General features: G+C 42.8%; 1 protein-coding gene across 1 annotated transcript in view; it reads left to right on the forward strand.

Moving 5' to 3' along the window:
• Positions 1-17,511, forward strand: part of LOC122120802 (engulfment and cell motility protein 1-like) — a 124,011-nt gene that overhangs the window by 51,825 nt on the left and 54,675 nt on the right. The window contains 3 exon segments of the mRNA XM_042695027.1: positions 5,619-5,654; positions 11,277-11,352; positions 11,354-11,377. Coding sequence (XP_042550961.1) covers positions 5,619-5,654; positions 11,277-11,352; positions 11,354-11,377 — 136 coding nt within the window.

A 17,511-nucleotide genomic window follows, 5' to 3' on the forward strand; every position in this document is an offset into this window, starting at 1 on the left:
AGCTTTTTTGCCAAGTGCTAATGCTCTACCTCATGAGCCACAGCTTCACTACCAGCTTTTTGGTGGTTAATTGGAGATGAGAGGTCTGAGAGAATTTCCTGTCCAGGCTGGTTTTGGACCATGATCATTAGATCTCAGCCTCCTGAGTAGCTAGGATTATGGGCACCCGACCATTCCTAGTTTCTGATTGACACTGAGGTTTGAAAAGCAAGGAGAGTTCTGGGGAAGGCCATTGCTCCAACCTCAGCACAATTAGGGATGCTGAGGAGGAAACAAAGATGATCATACAAAGATGTTTTGAAGGAATTGATCTGATCTGATTTGAGTTGAATGGGAAAACGGGGGCCCTGCAACTCCCAAGTGCCAAGATAGGGACTCTCTCTGCTCTTGTGTGGCTTTTAACACAGCCCTGTGGGTTTCTGAGCTCCCACACACAGACAATTGGGCTGCTTCCTCTGAATCCTTCTACTGTTGAATTGTCAGTTTATTATCCCTGGGACCCAGAGCAAGGAAGTCTCCTAGAACAAAGGACAGTCACTTAGTTCCCTTTCCAGTTGGCTCTGTGTCAAGAAAATAACACCACTGGAAAATGATTCAGCCCTGCAGCCAGATTGGCAAAAGCAAAATCCCTGTTTCCAAAGAGCTCACAGTCCTTTTAAAGAAACCATCGTTCCTTCAGGAAAACAGACAGGAAGCATCAAACACAGGAATTCTTTGTCATCTGTGCTCTCCCCACAGCCACCTGTAAGGTCGTGTGTGTGTGTGTGTGTGTGTGTGTGTGTGTGTGTGTTTGTGTGAGTGTATTTTCTATTTTATTTTACTTTTGTACTGATAATGGGGCTTAAACTCAGGGCCTTGTGCTCTTGCTTGGATTTTTTTTTCTTTTTGCCTAAGGCTAACATTTTCTAGTTACTGAAGTCACACCTCCACTTGGAACCGAGATCATCAACTATCAGCCTCTTGAGTAGCTAGGATTATAGCTACGAGCACCCAATTTTTTATGACTTTAAATGTACACAAGATGTACAAAAGTAGAAGTGTAATATTCATTCTCTTTATAACTTGCTTTTTTTGTACCTACCAAAAGTTCTATGTGATTAAATATTCCTACCATTGTTTTTATTACCTGTGGATGGTTTAGAGCTGTGTATGACTATACCTGTATATGATCACAGTTATGTATCTTTACAGCTTTACTGACATACAAGGGATTCACAATATAATAATTTGAAGGATATAGACACTGTAATTAGCCCTTACCTTATTATAGGACATTTTATATTGTTATTTTTTGAAAGATTTTCTAATCTGCCTTTTCAGTACTATAACTATCTTTTTTGTTGTTGTTTTTAATCATGGGGCTTGGGCACTGTCCCTGAACTTCTTTTGCTCAAGGCTAATACTCTACCACTTAAGCCACATTACCACTTCCAGCCTTTTCTGTGTATGTGGTACTGAGGAATTGAGCCCAGGGCTTCATGAATGCTAGGCAAGCACTCTACCACTGAGCCACATTCCCAGCCCTCTAATCTGCTTTAACTAAAAGCTAGTGACTAGTAGAATTATTTTGAAAAATGGATTGCGTACTCAGAAGGATATACATTTTAAAACTTAAAAAACAAACCAAAAAACATTACGCTAGGCAGGTGGGAGTGGCACATGCCTGTAATCTTAGTAACTCAGGAGGCTGGGATCTGAGGATCATAGTTCAAAGCCAGCCTGGGCAGGAAAGTTGTAAGACTCATCTCCAGTTTACCATCAAAAAGTTGGAAGCGGAGCTGAGACTCAAGTGGTAGAAAACTAGCCCTGGGCACAAAAGCTCAGGGATGGTACAGGCCCTGAGTTCAAGTCCTAGGACACACACACACACACACACACACACACACATCACATCCACAGACATATAAAGAATACAAGACAGTATATATTAGTGCTTATTTCTATTGATATTGATTTTTAAAAAGAGTCTCAGATTAAACTTTTATTATTCCAGTTGTCTTTCACACCAGGTATGTATGAAAACTACCTTCATTCCCATGCATTGAACTTTGGTGTGCCCTCAAGTGTCTTGGCCCTTACCTTTGAGAATGGGATTGGAGCCAAGTGTATATTCTTTGAGTACCAAATTTTATCTCTGACCTTGAATTAGGCCTGGCACAGGCAGGAGGGATGGGGGTGGGGGGGATGGAGAGGGGGAGAGAACCCCAAGATGTGTGTGACAGTAGGCTTGGCTTTGGTTGGCACATTTTTGCAAGCCACTGTCAGTTTTCATGGAAATCACCGTTTCTCAGAGGATGCATCTGTTCTGGGAGGTCCAGGATGGGTTAAGTGGCTCTGTCTACTATTTAGCAGCAAAGCCTGACTCACCAGGCAGGTGTTGCATTTCTTTTTTTTTTTTTTTTTGGTCGGTCGTGGGGCTTGAACTCTGGGCCTGGGCGCTGTCGCTCAGCTCTTCAGCTCAAGGCAAGCTCTCTACCACTTGAGCTACAGCGCCACTTCCGGTTTTCTGGTGGTTTATTGGAGATAGGAGTCTCATGGTCTCTCCCGCCCGGGCTGGCTTTGAACCGTGATCCTCAGATCTCAGCCTCCTGAGTAGCTAGGATTACAGGCGTGAGCCACCAACGCCTGGCAGGTGTTGCATTTCTTAAAGAGGCCATGACCAGCGCCAGCAAACCCCAGACTGAGCCAGAAGATGCTTCTGTGGTCCTGTGTTCTGCCCTAGCTGTGAGGTTGCAGCATCTTTCTAGCTCCCTCTGCTGGGGTGCTAGTTTGCTAGGGGTAAAGCATGGGGTAGTCCTGATTGGAGTTGCCCCTCTCTGCCTCTCTGGGGCCCAGCCAGGAATTTCCATCACAAAGGCCCAAGAGGCCGGCCTAGGCAGGCTTTGTCGAAGTCCCCAGAAAATCCCTTTATAGGGCAACCCCTCCCTGGCTAACCTTTGCTGTTGAAAGAGGAACAGTGGCATTCATTCCTCAGGCTGGAGCAAGAGATTTTTGACCTCTGGGAAACCTTAGCCTTTCTACCAGCTGCAGATTTTCTGCTCACATTTCTTTGTTTTCTTAAAAACATAAACTGTACTTGGAAAGAGACAGAGGGAGGGAGAGGGAACACATGCCACAACAGAACTTTTTCTGAAGTCACAGCAAGCATGTAGCTTTTGGGAATGTGGGAAAACATGTTATTGGGGAAGGGGGAGAGGTGAAAATCCCGGAGTGATTCTTGGTGTCTAAAACAAAGAATTGAATGACACATGTTGCATGGACATGCCCACATGTGTGCAGTGCACACAAACACACATAAGTAAAAGTTGCAGAGCAAGGAAGAATGTAATACAGAAAACACAGCATTGAGGGAAATAGCAAGCAGGCTTGTATTCTGTGCTCCTTTAAGAGGAAACATGTGCTTAGCTTTCCAGGATTTGGAGAGTGTCCGGGAGTTCTCTGTATGTACAGTGGGCTGATCTTAGGGAAATGAGCAACAGTGACTCACCACACTGGTCGATGGGATCTGCGCATGCACACAGCTGTCATCCCGTAGATTTAAGCACATGTCTAAGATGCAGGGCATGTGCAAGAAGCCCTGCATAGGAGTTTGTTGGGCAAAGGTCAGGCTAAGGATGCACAAGGATCTGCTGTGCAGGTGGCTTCATCTTGGTTGGAACTGGCCGAAGGTTTCCCTACCACTAGGGAAAAATCCCAGCTATCAACTGAGCACTAATCACCCTCAAGATTAAACTGCCATAGTAGGGGCTTGGAAAGAGGTAGGAGTGGGGCATGACTAGAGAGGGTGTTGGTTTCAGCGTTCTTTCCCTAGGCTTGCCTGCCCACAGTCAGGTGGTTTGCTCTCTGCACTGGTCTCCAGAGGACATGAACACATAGAACCCCATGCATGCTCTGGTCTCAAGCCAGAGCATATCTTTGCAATCCTGGCTTGATATCATGTGTGGGAACGGAAGTTTCAAACCTAAGGAAAATTCACAGGAACAGAGTGGGGAACCGCAAGGTGTCTTTCACCTGCAGATTCCACTCAAGTTTTCACTCACAGGCTGGTGTTCTACCACTTGAGGCATGCCTCTAGTCCCCACTCAAGTTGTACAAGTTGTCCTGGGTGCATCTTATGGTCTAACTCCCCCCAATAGTTCAGTCTCCCAGTCTGAAACTCTTTCATAGTTGTTCTTTCTTGGATGACTTGGACATTTTTTTAAGACTCTCTAAGTTAGCAGTTTAGTAGATTGTCTGTCTGTCTGTCTGTCTGTCTGTCTATTTGGTGACAATTGTGGGGTTTGAACTCAGGGCCTGGATGCTATCCTTGAACTTTATTTAATTTTTTGTTCAAGGCTAGCTCTTTTCCACTTTAGCCACAGTGCCATTTCTGAGTGGCTTTGGCCCATATTCCTCATATCTCAGCCTCCTGAGTATCTAGGATTACAGGCATGAGCCATTGGTGCCAGGCAAGTAGACCATCTTTCAACTGGGTTTATTAAAAGATAATTTGTTAAAGATTATTTCCAGAGAAAATACAGATACACATATGAACAGGTGATAAAAGAATTTAGCTATTTGAAATGAGAGAACTAGGCAGAAGTTATAATCGTTTCAAGAAAAAAATCAAAAGACTACAAGTTATATATGGAGGAAAGAAGATGGAGGTGAATTGCAATTGGAGGCCAAACTGGTTTTCTATCATCAGGCAGAAGCCAATTAAATCACTTTCAGAGGGGATGGATGGAGCCAGGGATTGATTGATTCCTTCCTTCCTTCCTTCCTTCTTTCCTTCTTTCCTTTCCTTCCTTTCCTTTTTTCCATTGCCTATCCATCATTTATTTGCCCATCCATCTGTTCATCCATCCACCATCCATTCTTTTATTTCCCTCCCTCCCTCCCTTCCTCTCTGACTTCCTTCCTTCCTCCCTTCCTCCCTTCCTCCCATCTTCTGCCTGCTTGCCTGCCTGCCTGCCTGCCATCTACCTACCTATACATTGTAAAACAGCTCAAAGACAGTGGGACTAGAATCTGATGACCCAGGAGGGTATGTTACAGATACTGCAGTTTTGCCATTGAAACATACACATCTTCCTACTGGTTTGTATCATTTTCTCATAACTGGACCCATATTATATCTTTGGCTAGACTTTCACTAGTACCTGTGGGTTCAGATTATTTCTCTTCCACTATGTCCTATTTGTGGCACATAAGTACAACAGGTATTTTAGCAAACTGCAGGGCCTTCTCTTACAAGACCAAGACAGTCAGCTGGCATATTACAAGAGAAAGCTACTCAGTCATTGTTTTAAGTCCTGTTCCTTTGGACTTCTTATTACCCATGGGGGTTTCTCCTCATCAACCATGAACCCATATTGGTTCAAATAGAGCTACTTGTAAGTAAATGTGATGGCTGGTGTAAGTAATTAGTTTGTTCCTTGTATTTTTGTTGCTTCCTATCATGATTTAATGTCCATTTATCCCTTTGAATGATGTATTGAAATGCACTGAGTGGCTGAGGAGCAGTTTGGCCCTCCTGGTTCTAATCCTGAGTTTTCTTCCAGATACATTGTTTGTATGAATTGACTATCACTGCTTTTAAACATGTTCCCCATGGAACATGTTTTTAAATTTTACAGCCAATACCAGAAATTGCAGAAGATTATGAAGCCTTGGTAAGAATCTATGATTAAATTATGTTATAATCTTAATACTTCCTTTTTTCCTGTCTGCATAATTAAAACCTGTCCTCTGGCTTACTTTATAACTATGCATCTACATATTTTGAGTAAGTTACTTTTTTCCTTTTTGTTCGATGTTTTTAAAACAGTTTTTTTTTTTAATGAATCTACTTCCTTGTTTGTTTGTTTTTTTCCCTTGTGGCAGAGAGTATTTATTGTTGGTTACCACTAAATGATTACACAGGCCTTCCTCCCTCTTCCCTTCCCCTATAGCACTTCTGGGTAGAGTTTTATATATGACTTTAAGCCGAGCTTTCTTCTTTTGTGGCTTATGTGATGTTCAGAGTTTGAAGGCTTTGGTTTTTAACAGTGACTCAGAAAGAAGGAAAAGCACTACATCTAAAAAGTATTTGAGACTGATGCATAGATTGAAAAATATTTGTTCTAGATCACTTGTGTGCTGATTTCACTCCTGATAATTCTCCTCTTCCATCTGCTCTTCCTCCTTCTTTTGTGTTGCTACTTGAGTTTGAACTTAGGACCTTATGCTGTTGCTTAGCTTCCTTGCTCATAGTTAGTACTTTACCGCTTGAGGCACACCTTCATTTCTAGCTTTTTATTTGTTAATTGGGGATAAAAGTCTCATAGATTTGTCTGCCAGGGCTGGCTTTGAACCGTGATCCTCATATCTCAGCTTAGTGAGTAGCTAGGATTACAGGCATGAGCCTGTAGGATAGCTTTAAAAGTTGCCTTTCCTTTCTTTTCTCCAGTCTGTATTGGGTACATCATTCCATGGAAACATTGGGATGCACTCTGCTCTGAAAAAGTTGGCAGCATAAATTTAGATGCTTGTTTTGAGACTGGCTGGATTTTTCTGGAAGGAAGATGATCCCTAGTAAGTTGAGAAACATTTCATTGAGTCATTGCAGCACACATGGTGTGCGGCTGGCTGTGACAGAGACGGTGGCCCGGTATGTAGTTTGCAGACGCTTCCCTTTGTGGCAGTCACTACTGTAAAAGTCTTTAGCCTAGCACATAATAAAAACAAATAAACCCAGGAAATAAAAATGTTCCAGAATGTGCCAAGCGCTTGCTTTTCTTTTATAGTGCTTTCCAAGCATGGTATCCTATACAGATGGAGTGTGGAGGTCGGAAGCTGGCTTCTGCCTTCTCTCCTGGGAGTCTGAATCTCTCCTCTCTGGAAGTGGAGATGAATACCCCAATGTGAGGGTTCCAGGACAGCTCTTCCAGCCACCTTATTTGAAAAAGGGCCTTTCTTTTGAAATGTAACCATATTTGAACATGCCATCTTTTTCTTGTTGCTGACGGCTTGAAGTTGAAGTCTGAAAAGCTCTTCCTCAGGAAAAACATAACTTATTCCAGGGAAATAGATGTTTAATATAGAGAACTACATACAGTGTATTATATAATTTCTATCACACATATGTGTATTATGCATTTTGTTATGTAGTATATGAACATTTTACATATTTTTATATTGAATGTATTTTGTGTCTTATATGCATATGTATGTAGTTTATAGGAGGTCATATAATTCTAGTTATCATTTATGTATACCTATCATCTACGTATCTATGTAACATCTCTCTTTTATCATCTACAAATCTATTTTCTATCATTTCTATCTTGGATCAATTCTTTCTCTGTCTCTGTCTTCTATCGTCAATATGTCCCGTCTGTCTGTCTATCTCTCACATTACTGAGTGGACCAGGTCACTTCCTGTGACCTCCTCAGTGGGTGAGTGACATGAAATGCCCTTTCTCCCACTTGTTAATCACTCACAGAAATGGACCACTGTAAGTATGGAGAGCCTTACCTGCCGTCTCTGAAACAGTGTTTCACTTCCTTGATAGCCATAGAGCGGGTATCCTGATCCCTAACACCACTTGGAGATCTGGAAAACACATGATGTTCTTCCTACTTTCCATCCTACCCCCAAAGGTCCTTAAAGCCTGCCTGGAGAGTCTATAGACAAACTGGATTTCTTTAGGGCAGATTGATTGTCCTCAGATGGGCTCCTTCTGGCCATTTAGATTAGCCTTTCATTGAGCAGGTAGGTAAGAAGTAGAGACATTTGCTTTCAGATAATTAGAGGGAAGACATTTGCTCTTAAAGTAGCTACGGAAGACTAATATCTGGACACAAGTTTATTTGTATTCCCAGGCCAGGTGGCTAACTGGGAATGTCAAGAAGCATTTGAGCCAGGCACAGTAGCTCATGTCTGTAATCGGAGCTACTCAAGAGGATGAAATCGGGAGGATTGTGATTTTTGGGGGCTCCTGTGGTCAAAAAGTTCTCTGTACTCCTTTTTAGCCAATGAAAACCTGGGTATGGTGATGTCATCCCAGGTACAATGGGAAACATGAACAGAAAGTTTGTCATCCAAGCCAGCCTGGGCATAAATGTGAGACCCTGTTTGAAACATGACTATAGCATAAAGGGCTAGGTATGTGGCTCAAATGGTGGAGCGCCAGCTGAATGAGTGCAAAGCCCTGTGCTCAAACCCCAGTGCTGTCAATGAAACAAAACAGAAGACCAGCTTGAGCCCAGTTGTGGGCTCATTCCTTTTCTTTCTGTTCTCTCCTGGTTCTCTAACTGCTGTCTTTAACCGCTGACACCAAGGCAAAGATCTTGGTCTGAGTGGAGTCTGTGGCAGGTATGTGAAGAACCTGTAGCATTTCAAATCTTATTATGTCAGATTTGAGCAAATGCCAACTATTCATTATTATGTGATTGTTTTTCTCTTCGTGTGTAAGTTAACAAAGTATTTATCGCTACTAATACATTATTATGTAATAATGTTTTCACAGTACTGTAATACTGACTCCTGCCCAGTTTCTATTCATACATCTTACTAATTGCATTTATCTTATTTTTCCTAAGGCAGTTTCTGTTATTTTTGCACTCTAACACTTGTTCTCTTATAACTCATCCTTTGTAGAGTGAATTATCCTGGAACTTTTATTTAACCTGTCTTGCTACTGTTTTGAGTCGTCATCCACCTTGCTGTCTAGTTATTTGTTCTCTCCGTCATTTTAGTTTCCTGTTGGGAGCTTGTCTTTGAGGCCTGGCCTCTGGTGCCACCTAGGGCCCCTGTGAGATTGGGACTGCCTGTGTGCAGGAAGCCAGAGACATAGGCTGCTTTTCCATCTGGTTTTTCCATCTGGCTTTTCCATGTACTTTTCTCCCTTGTATGTTTTCTCCCTCTCGACTTTTTCCACATTGATGGCAAAACGTTTGAAAACCAGGAGCTTCCTGCATCCACAATGCTACTATTATGCCGCTGTCTCAGGTAATAGGCACATGGCTGTTAACTTAGCACTTGCCACATACTGTTCCTGATCCCAGGACTAGGCTAGCTCATTTTTTTCTCCAGTCTTCTTCTCTCTGAATGAAGATCACTATTGTCCTCACCACCACGATCATCATCCTCATGAATGGGGAGACTGTAGTGTTGGAGAATTCACTTAGAGCTTGATGTGGGGGCCCCTATGTGTGGCTCCAGAGATCACCACATAGCCATGTCTGTCCAGTGTGTATCCTCCCCTCTGGTCTCTGAATCACGGTCCTCCTCTGAGAGTCATCTCCCCTTGGATGGGCTTCTGCCAGTATCACGACCTTTGAAATAGAACAGAATTTCAAAAATCATTTTATTTTGAGACTGGGCTGAGTAGAAGAATAGCAGGAAGGAATACTGTGAAGCTATTTTTTAAAAGAAATATAAACCTAAATCCAAATCTGAATCTGTTAGCAGACTTTGTGATATAGCAATAATGGGATGTCTGATCCTCTAGATTAAAAATTGTAATGACCAGGCTGGGAAGGTGGCTCAGTGGTAGAGCACTTGCCTTGCATGCCTGAGGCCTGGGTTCGATTCTTAGCACCACATAAGCAAAAAGAAAAAAGCCGGAAGTGGCACTGTGGCTCAAGTGGTAGAGTGCTAGCCTTGAGCTGAAGTGCTGAGGGACAGCACCCAGGCCCAGGATTCAGGCCCCACGATCGGACCTCCCCCCAAAAAAAATATTGTAATGTCCAGCTTCATTAAAAAAAAAGTAACTACTGGGCACCAGTGGCTCATGCTTGTAATTTTAGCTACTCAGGAGGCTGAGATCTGAGGATTGCAGTTCAAAGCCAGCCAGGGCAGGAAAGACCATGAGACTCCTATCTCCAATAAACCACTAGAAAATCAGAAGTGGCGCTGTAGCTCAAGTGGTAGAGCGCTCGCCTTGAGCTGAAGAGCTGAGGGACAACGCCCAAGCCCAGAGTTCAAGCCCCATGACCAACAACAACAACAACAAAAAGTAACTGAGTGTAGGAATCTGTATTATTGTATAATGTAGTATAGAAATCCTATAATTCTATCTGCTGGTAGAGAGTTTCTTGATGGTTTGGAGTTACTATAGATGATGATGATGATGATGATGATGATGATGATGAAAATTTATGATAAGAGTGAAAATTTCTGAGATGTATAAATGGCTAAGAATGTTTTTGAAATTGTAAGAACCTAGGATGAACCTCTGAGGATAGTATTTTACAAAGATGGCTCTTCTTCCTCCTCAACATCCCCTCCCCTGCCTCCCCACCCTCTGGTCATAGGCAACTTTCCATCACTATAGTCAGTACATGACTAGGTTAACTTACAACCAGAGGTGATTTATTGTGGCTCACATTTTAGAGGTGTTAGCCTATGATGGGCTGGCCCTGTTGCTTTGTGTGAGGCAGCTCATTATGATGGACTGAAAGCCCTTACTCCATGGCCAGAAAGATAAAAAGAGTGATTCTAAGACCTATGCAAGGACGCACCCCCAGTGACCTAAAGATTTCCTACTAGGCCCCACCTCCTACAGTTTCCATTGCCTCTCACCAGAGCTGCACCTTGAACACGCAGGACTTTGTGATTTACACAGACCATAGCATCCCCTAATTGCTCTGAATCTATAAACCACATATCAGACCCCCCTAATGAATGATGGGATCAGCAAACCCAGTATATGGAATCATAATACAATCATCATAGATAGTCCCTGAAACCCATTAACTCAGGACAGGATGCTGGCCATTGTAACATCAAGGTGAATGTGCTTATTTATCATGCTTACGCCATTTTTGTTAAAGTTAAATACAGAGGCTCTGAATCCTTACCCAAGGGCTGTTATGCTAATTGAGTCATTTTGGATTATCCCTCTTGATTCTTCTGGCTTATAAAGGGAGCATTTAGGAACTTTCACTGACTGAGATGCTCCTTACTGAATACTGATATGCTACCAACTTTATTGAGTGTGCTACCTAAAGACTTGCCATTATTTACTTCCTAGCTGAGAGCACAGAGGCTCAGAGAGGGCAAGTGAATTGCTCCGTGTTTCTCAGCTCCCTGGCTGGCGGCAAGCACCTGTCCCTTCCTGTCCTGTTTGTTGCCAGCCTGGCACTTGAGCTGTTGACTCTGCCCAGCTGCTGTCCAGTGGAGTGGGTCTGACTGCCCAGCTGCTTGTCCAGCGGTCTAGGTCTGCTTCCTAAAGCTGGCTCACTTGTGCACTTTCCCCACTGCCCAGCATCGACTCTGTGTTCCCCCCCCCCCCCCCTATGTTTTACAGCTTTGGGGACATGCTGTCCTTCACGTTGATGGCCTTTGTAGAGCTCATGGATCATGGCATCGTGTCTTGGGACACGTTTTTCGGTGGCATTCATTAAGAAGGTAAATGCAAACTGCTTTCCTAGGCTCCCATCACTCCCTCCCTTTCACGGGTACCATTCTCTGCTTTGAGGATTATTTTATCATTGTTTCCTTGGGTTATGTTAAAAGATAGGGGTGAGTGTGTGCATGGGTGTGTTTTAACTAGGCCTATAAACGTGGGGCTCTGAACATTCTGGGTGAAAGTGACCTTTTGTCCCTGCAGAGAACATAAAATGTTGTGTGGATGAGAACCCAGAGTTAAGGGAAACTGTGTTGTTGCTAAGGACACAGTGTCTTCGGATGCGCTACGCATGGCTTCAGAACTCAAGACCTTGGCCGAGCTGCCATCTTCACTATCCATCCCCAACCCCATGCTCAGCAACAGGGAAAGAGGCAAAGGAAGCTGATGTCCAGCACTCATGGGCTTAATGAGGAACTGAGGAGGCTGAGGGTCTGGTTCAGGTGTCTTAGGTAGGGTCCTTCCTGCTGACTCATGGTCTTGGTGTAAGAAAGATTTCAGGTATTAACCACTTTTTTTCCCCCCTCATTTAAGATAAACTTATTCCTAATGATAACAATTAGCATTTTTCTTGAGTATACATTGACTTCAGAAAGAATGTAAGGCACTTCATGTCTGTGCCAGAGGGGCAAGTTTTCTTTTTCTTTTTCTTTTTACAGTTTTTTTTATTGTGAAAATACTGTACAAAGGGGTTATAGTTACATGAGCAAGGTAATGAGTACATTTCTTATCCAGCATTGTTGCCTCCTCCTTTGTTTTTCCCCTACCATCCCTTCCCTCCCACCTCCTCAGCGTAATTGTAGTTTGTTTTTCGACATAGCGTCTTGTACATCTCATTGTTGCAAGGGGTCAATCTGTATCCCTATTTAAACAATTTGTTTTTTCTCCTTCCCTCCCCAAATTATACCAACACCAAATACAGTGAAAACAGAAGTTAGACCGTGGGGGTGGGACATACAAAGCAACAAAAAAAAAATCATATGGTACCTTATAAATACGTTAGAAACACTAGCAAGGAAGAAAAAAAACCACTTGTGTCCCTATCTTTGGGTTCATTTTGCTTAACATCATCTTTTCTGACCTTTTCTGCTTGTCCCAGACTATACTAGTTATTGCAAATAAGGGAAACCTTGGGACCTATGTTTCTTTGGGGCTGGCTTACTTCTTAATATAATTTTTTCCAAGTCTTTCCCTAACAATGGGGCGATGTCATTCTTTCTGATGGAGGGATAGAATTCCATTGTGTATATATACCACATTTTCTTGATCCATTCAACTACTGAGGGGCGTTTTTGACTGGCTCTTCTTTCCCAAGGAATCAGGTAGAAGAATGGGCAGAGATGGGAATGTGTCAAGTCAAAAACTTCACTTGAGAGCTGGGGTTTCTTCAAATGATGGGAGAGCATGGCAGCTGCTCCATTTTCTAATGAAAATGGTTTGCCTTTACTGAAGTGAAATTTTCAGAAACCCACTTTAATTCTCAGGAAGCAAACTAAATTTAAAAATTGGATATATTTTTTTAAAAGCAACTTGTTCCTGTTTCCTCATTTCCTTTGCCTTGCCACTTACAAAAAAAGTCTCTTATATGACTTTGAAAATTAGTCACTAGAAAAGTACTTACAGTTTTTGGGTAAGGTTCACTTTTTATTCATTAGCTGGACCGTATTCAGCATCCTGACAGCCCCAGATTTGTGCTGGCCTCTATGTTTTAAATGGAGCTTTATCTTGACAAAAATAATTAGGAAAAGCACTGACAAAAGGTGCTTCTCTCTGTGATCTTGAGTTGGCTTCTGATCAATGCCAAGTTCAGAGTACTTTGGAGAAATATTGTTCTCCTTGCCAGCCCTCTCTCCATGTCTGTTCTCATTGTTATGTGTGCATTTAGATTTGAGTTTACAAATTGTAGCTGCAAGAACTAACACTATTTCCTAAATGCCATGGAACATGGAAGCCCTTGATGCTACTATATTGTAGCTTTTTTTTGTTTTGTTTTGTTGTTGTTGTTTTCTGTGCTAGTCCTGGGGCCTAAATTCAGAGCCTGGGCTCTGTCCCTAAGGTTTTTTCCCTCAAGGCTAGCATTCTACCACTTGAGCCACAGCTCCACTTCCAGCCAGCCAGCCTGCCTGCCTGCCTGCCTGCCTGCCTGCCTCCCTCCCTCCCTCCCTCCCTCCCTCCATCCCTCCCTCCTTCCCTCCCTATTTACTTTCTTTCTTCCTTCCTTCCTTCCTTCCTTCCTTCCTTCAATCCTTTCTTCTTTCTTTCTTTCTTTCTTTCTCTCTCTTTCTGTCCTCCCTCCCTCCTTCCTTCTTTCCTTCCTTCCTCCTCTCCTTCCTTCCTTCTTTCTTTTTTCTTTCTTTTCTTTCTTTCTTTCTTTCTTTCTTTCTCTTTCTTTCTTTCTTTCTTTTCATTCTTTCTTTCTTTCTTTCTTTCTTTCTTTCTTTTTCCTTCCTTCCTTCCTTCTTCCTTCTTCTTCCTTCCTTCCTTCCTTCTTTTCTTTTTCTTTTTCTTTCTCTGGTAGTTTAGTAGAGATAAGAGTCTCACAGACTTTCCTGCTAGGGCTAGCTCTAAACTATGATCCTCAAATCTCAGCCTCCTGAATAGTTAGGATTGTAAGAGTGAGCAACTGGCACCCTGCTATGGAGTTGCTTTTTAATGACTTGGCTACTTAGAAGAAGGAAGGCCTGAAGAGAAAAGAAAGAAGACTTCCTGTGTTCTGAGTTGATTTTCCTCTAGCCAAGCATGGCCCTAGTACCTTCTCTTGGAAGGGAAGTTTCCTAACGTATTCCCCTGAGGCCTTTGTTTTGAGGAGGCTCTGGCTTGCTGGGAAGATCAGATGATTTCACTGCCTAGACAACATTTAGCCATTGGGCTTCAGTATTTTGTCTTCTAAAACTTGGAGAGATTTATGAACCTCAGCCAGATGATTTAAAATCAACCATGCAGCCCCATGGTTCTCTTCTGCCTTGATAATGTATGAGAATTTTGAGATCTACTTCCTCAGCTTCTGAAAACTGGCCTAAGTAATTCTCTGATTTCGGGATTACTTTGTTTTGCTTGTGGTTGGTGGTACTGGTTTTGAACTCAGTCTCACATTTGCTAGGCAGGCTCATTACTACTGGAACCATGTCCCCAGTCCCCGTTTCCCTGTTCATTGTGTTTTAGACAGGGCCTAGCACTTTTTTGTTCTTTCTTTGGTCTTGGCAGTGCTAGGGTTTCAACTCAGGACCTCCTATTTTCCAGGCAGGTCGCTCTACCACTTAGCTACTCAACCAGCTAAGGTCTTCCATTTTTGCCCAGGGCTTACCTTGGCTCACAAGGTGAGATCCTGCTACCTATGCAGCCATTGTAGCTGGGATCATATGGGTACATCACCATACACAGCTCTTTTGGTGAGGTGAACAGTTGAGCAGAGAGGAAACTGAAAAGATGGTGTTTTAGGAACCCAAGGATGCAATGGACTGGAGGGCCCATGTTGTGTGTATGTACCGTTGGAAATATCTCAGGATATTAGAGTACCACACAGGAATCAGGACACCTGCTCAAAAGGAATTCCAGCGAGGTTTTTCTTCCACAGAAGGTCATGATGCTGACAGGATGCCAAGTAAGCAAGTGGCGGGATATCTGCGCAGCTGTCTTATCTCTACTGTATGACAATCCTTGTTCATTTGGTCAGAACTTAGTGTCACAATCTTGAATGAATGATTAGTTTGCAAAGGGTTAAAAGTTTATCTGAGCCATCAACTGAGACCAGGACTCCTGACTGAAGCCAGAAGTTGTGAGGAAAACAAGGGAAGTGGCATAGTTAAAATAGCTTCTTGTGAGTTGGTAGCAGCTATTCTTAACATGGTGGTGCTTGTGTCCAGCAATCACTCTACAGAAAAGATTCCAACGACTACATCCACTGAATTTGTGCCCCAAAGAAAAATATCTCAAATGCATTCTCATGTTACTGAGGATATTAAGCACTTAATGAGTATGGATACTTGAAAAAGTGTGGCAGTTAGGAAGGGAAGAGTAAGACTACAATGATACTTTTTCATGCCATTTAATTTTTGGCCTTGTTGGAATAACCAAATGGAGCCATTTAGATACTGAGAATGCTTACTTCGAGTAATTCATAGTCAGTGCTTTTTAATCTGTCCCTGCTTTAAATGAAATACCTGTGGGTCTTGCTCATCTTGGTGTCTCTGGAGGACTTGCTGTGTGGAACCAGGAATGCTTATCACTGAGGGCTGGGAGTTGGTAGTGGGGGCTTGATAAAATTAGCAAGAGGTGCTCACGTGTGAGACCCCTGGACTTTTGTCACATCCAGATTCTATAAACAGAGGCAGGAAGGGAGCGAGCAATGAGGAAGAGCCCTTGGTAGAGAGAAAGTTAAGAAGTTCCGATCAATGAACTTTCTTGTGGGTTTTTCACTTTCCTTATGCCAGAGTCAGGAATTATACTGGAACAAGTTGGGCCCTGGCGGCTCACACTTGTAATGTTAGCTACTCAGGAGATTGAGATCTGAGGATCACAGTTAGAAGCCAGTCCTGTCAGGAAAGAGACTCTTCTCTCCAATTAACCAATAAAAAGCTGAAGTGGAGCTGTACCTCAAATGATAGAGCACCAGCCTTGAGTAAAAAGTGAAGGATAACATCCAGACCTTGAGTTCAAGCTCCAGTAGAGGCATAAAAATTTATTTTTAAAAAAAGAATTACATTGGAACAATGAAAATGAATGGAGGCGCCGGGGGGGGGGGCGGATTCAGGCATTTACACTCTTCTTAGAAAAGATGTAATTTACATTAAAACCCAGGGCAGAGCATGATGGCCATTGGATTTTTGTCAGTAGGCTTCCCTTGGTAGGCCCTGTAGAGAGCTTGTTAAATTGCAGCAGATGTGAGGAGCAGAGCTGACACCTGCCTGGGACAATAAACACATTCGCAGGAGAAGAGCCAAAGCAGTGGTTTAAGGATTGTTAACATCCTCATGCCTTTCCTGCAGTTCCTATAGTAAAATGATTGCCTTTTGGAACATGAAACCAGGCACACTCCTGTTTTTCTTCACCTCATTCTTTCTTACCTACTGAGGTATAAATGAAGTGAGGCAGGTGGGGTGTGGAGATCTGAGGTAGGCTCCTGTTTGGATCTGTTCCCCCATTCTGGCTCCCATATGGAGGGTGTGGACTGCAGACATGGGATGGTAGCTAGAATGGTGTGTGTACACTGGCATTTCACCCCTTTAGGGAAGGAGGGAGTCTGAGGGGAGGGCCTGACCCGACCACAGAAGGGGATAAATTTGTGTTTAAGTGGGACTCAGGGAGTGGTTACTTGTCACAAAATCATTATTTTAGCTTTTAAGAAAGCCATCATGTTGATACAATAATGGCCTTTTTAGTGTGGGTTGTCAACAGATTGTAGTAAATCTTAATGAGATGTTTAAAATAAAACCTTTATGGTAACCATGTGTCTGGGCTGCCTTGCTCCATTATTGTAACCCTTCTCTTATTTTCCTTTCCTATTATATTGTGGTTGGTTGTAGTTAGGGATTCAAGGATTGATTTCCCCTTAGGGAATGCATTTGAGAACTTGAAACTATTACATTTTTTTAGCACTGCTAATTTAAAGAGTTTTCTTTTTACTACCTGTCGGGGAGATGATAATTTTTTTAACCCTAGAAGGAGAGGTTTTCTTCCCTCTTTTCTTTCTCCTCCTCCTCCTCCTCCTCTTCCTCCTCCTCCTCCTCCTCTTCCTCCTCCTCCTCCTCTTCCCCCTCTTCCTCCACTTCCTCCCCCTCCTCTACTTTCTCATCTTTATAATTTGGAATAGCCAGCTGCTGAAAACTTGCCATTTGAATTGCATTGATGGGTGTGATTTGTATGTGTATCAGAACATAACGAGTTGTGGATGGAATGAATGAAGGAAGGAAGGAGCAGCCTGGGGAGGGGAGAGGAATGGCTGTGCTTTACACTGAATTTATCCCCTCAGAGAAATGGGCCAGTCCGTGTAATGTACATGATAAAATTGTCTGCTTTGGAAAGCTGAAACTCAGAACACAATAGTCTGGGGGAAACCAGGCAGAATAATTCTTTGAAGATACCCAGTAAAGAAATGTCCGGGTATCAGTGATTGTAAGAGAGGTTTCTTTGTGTTTGG

Source organism: Dipodomys spectabilis, unplaced genomic scaffold (genome assembly GCF_019054845.1).
Source record: "Dipodomys spectabilis isolate Male_0828 unplaced genomic scaffold, ASM1905484v1 ptg000178l, whole genome shotgun sequence".
In the NCBI taxonomy this organism is placed as follows: domain Eukaryota; kingdom Metazoa; phylum Chordata; class Mammalia; order Rodentia; family Heteromyidae; genus Dipodomys; species Dipodomys spectabilis.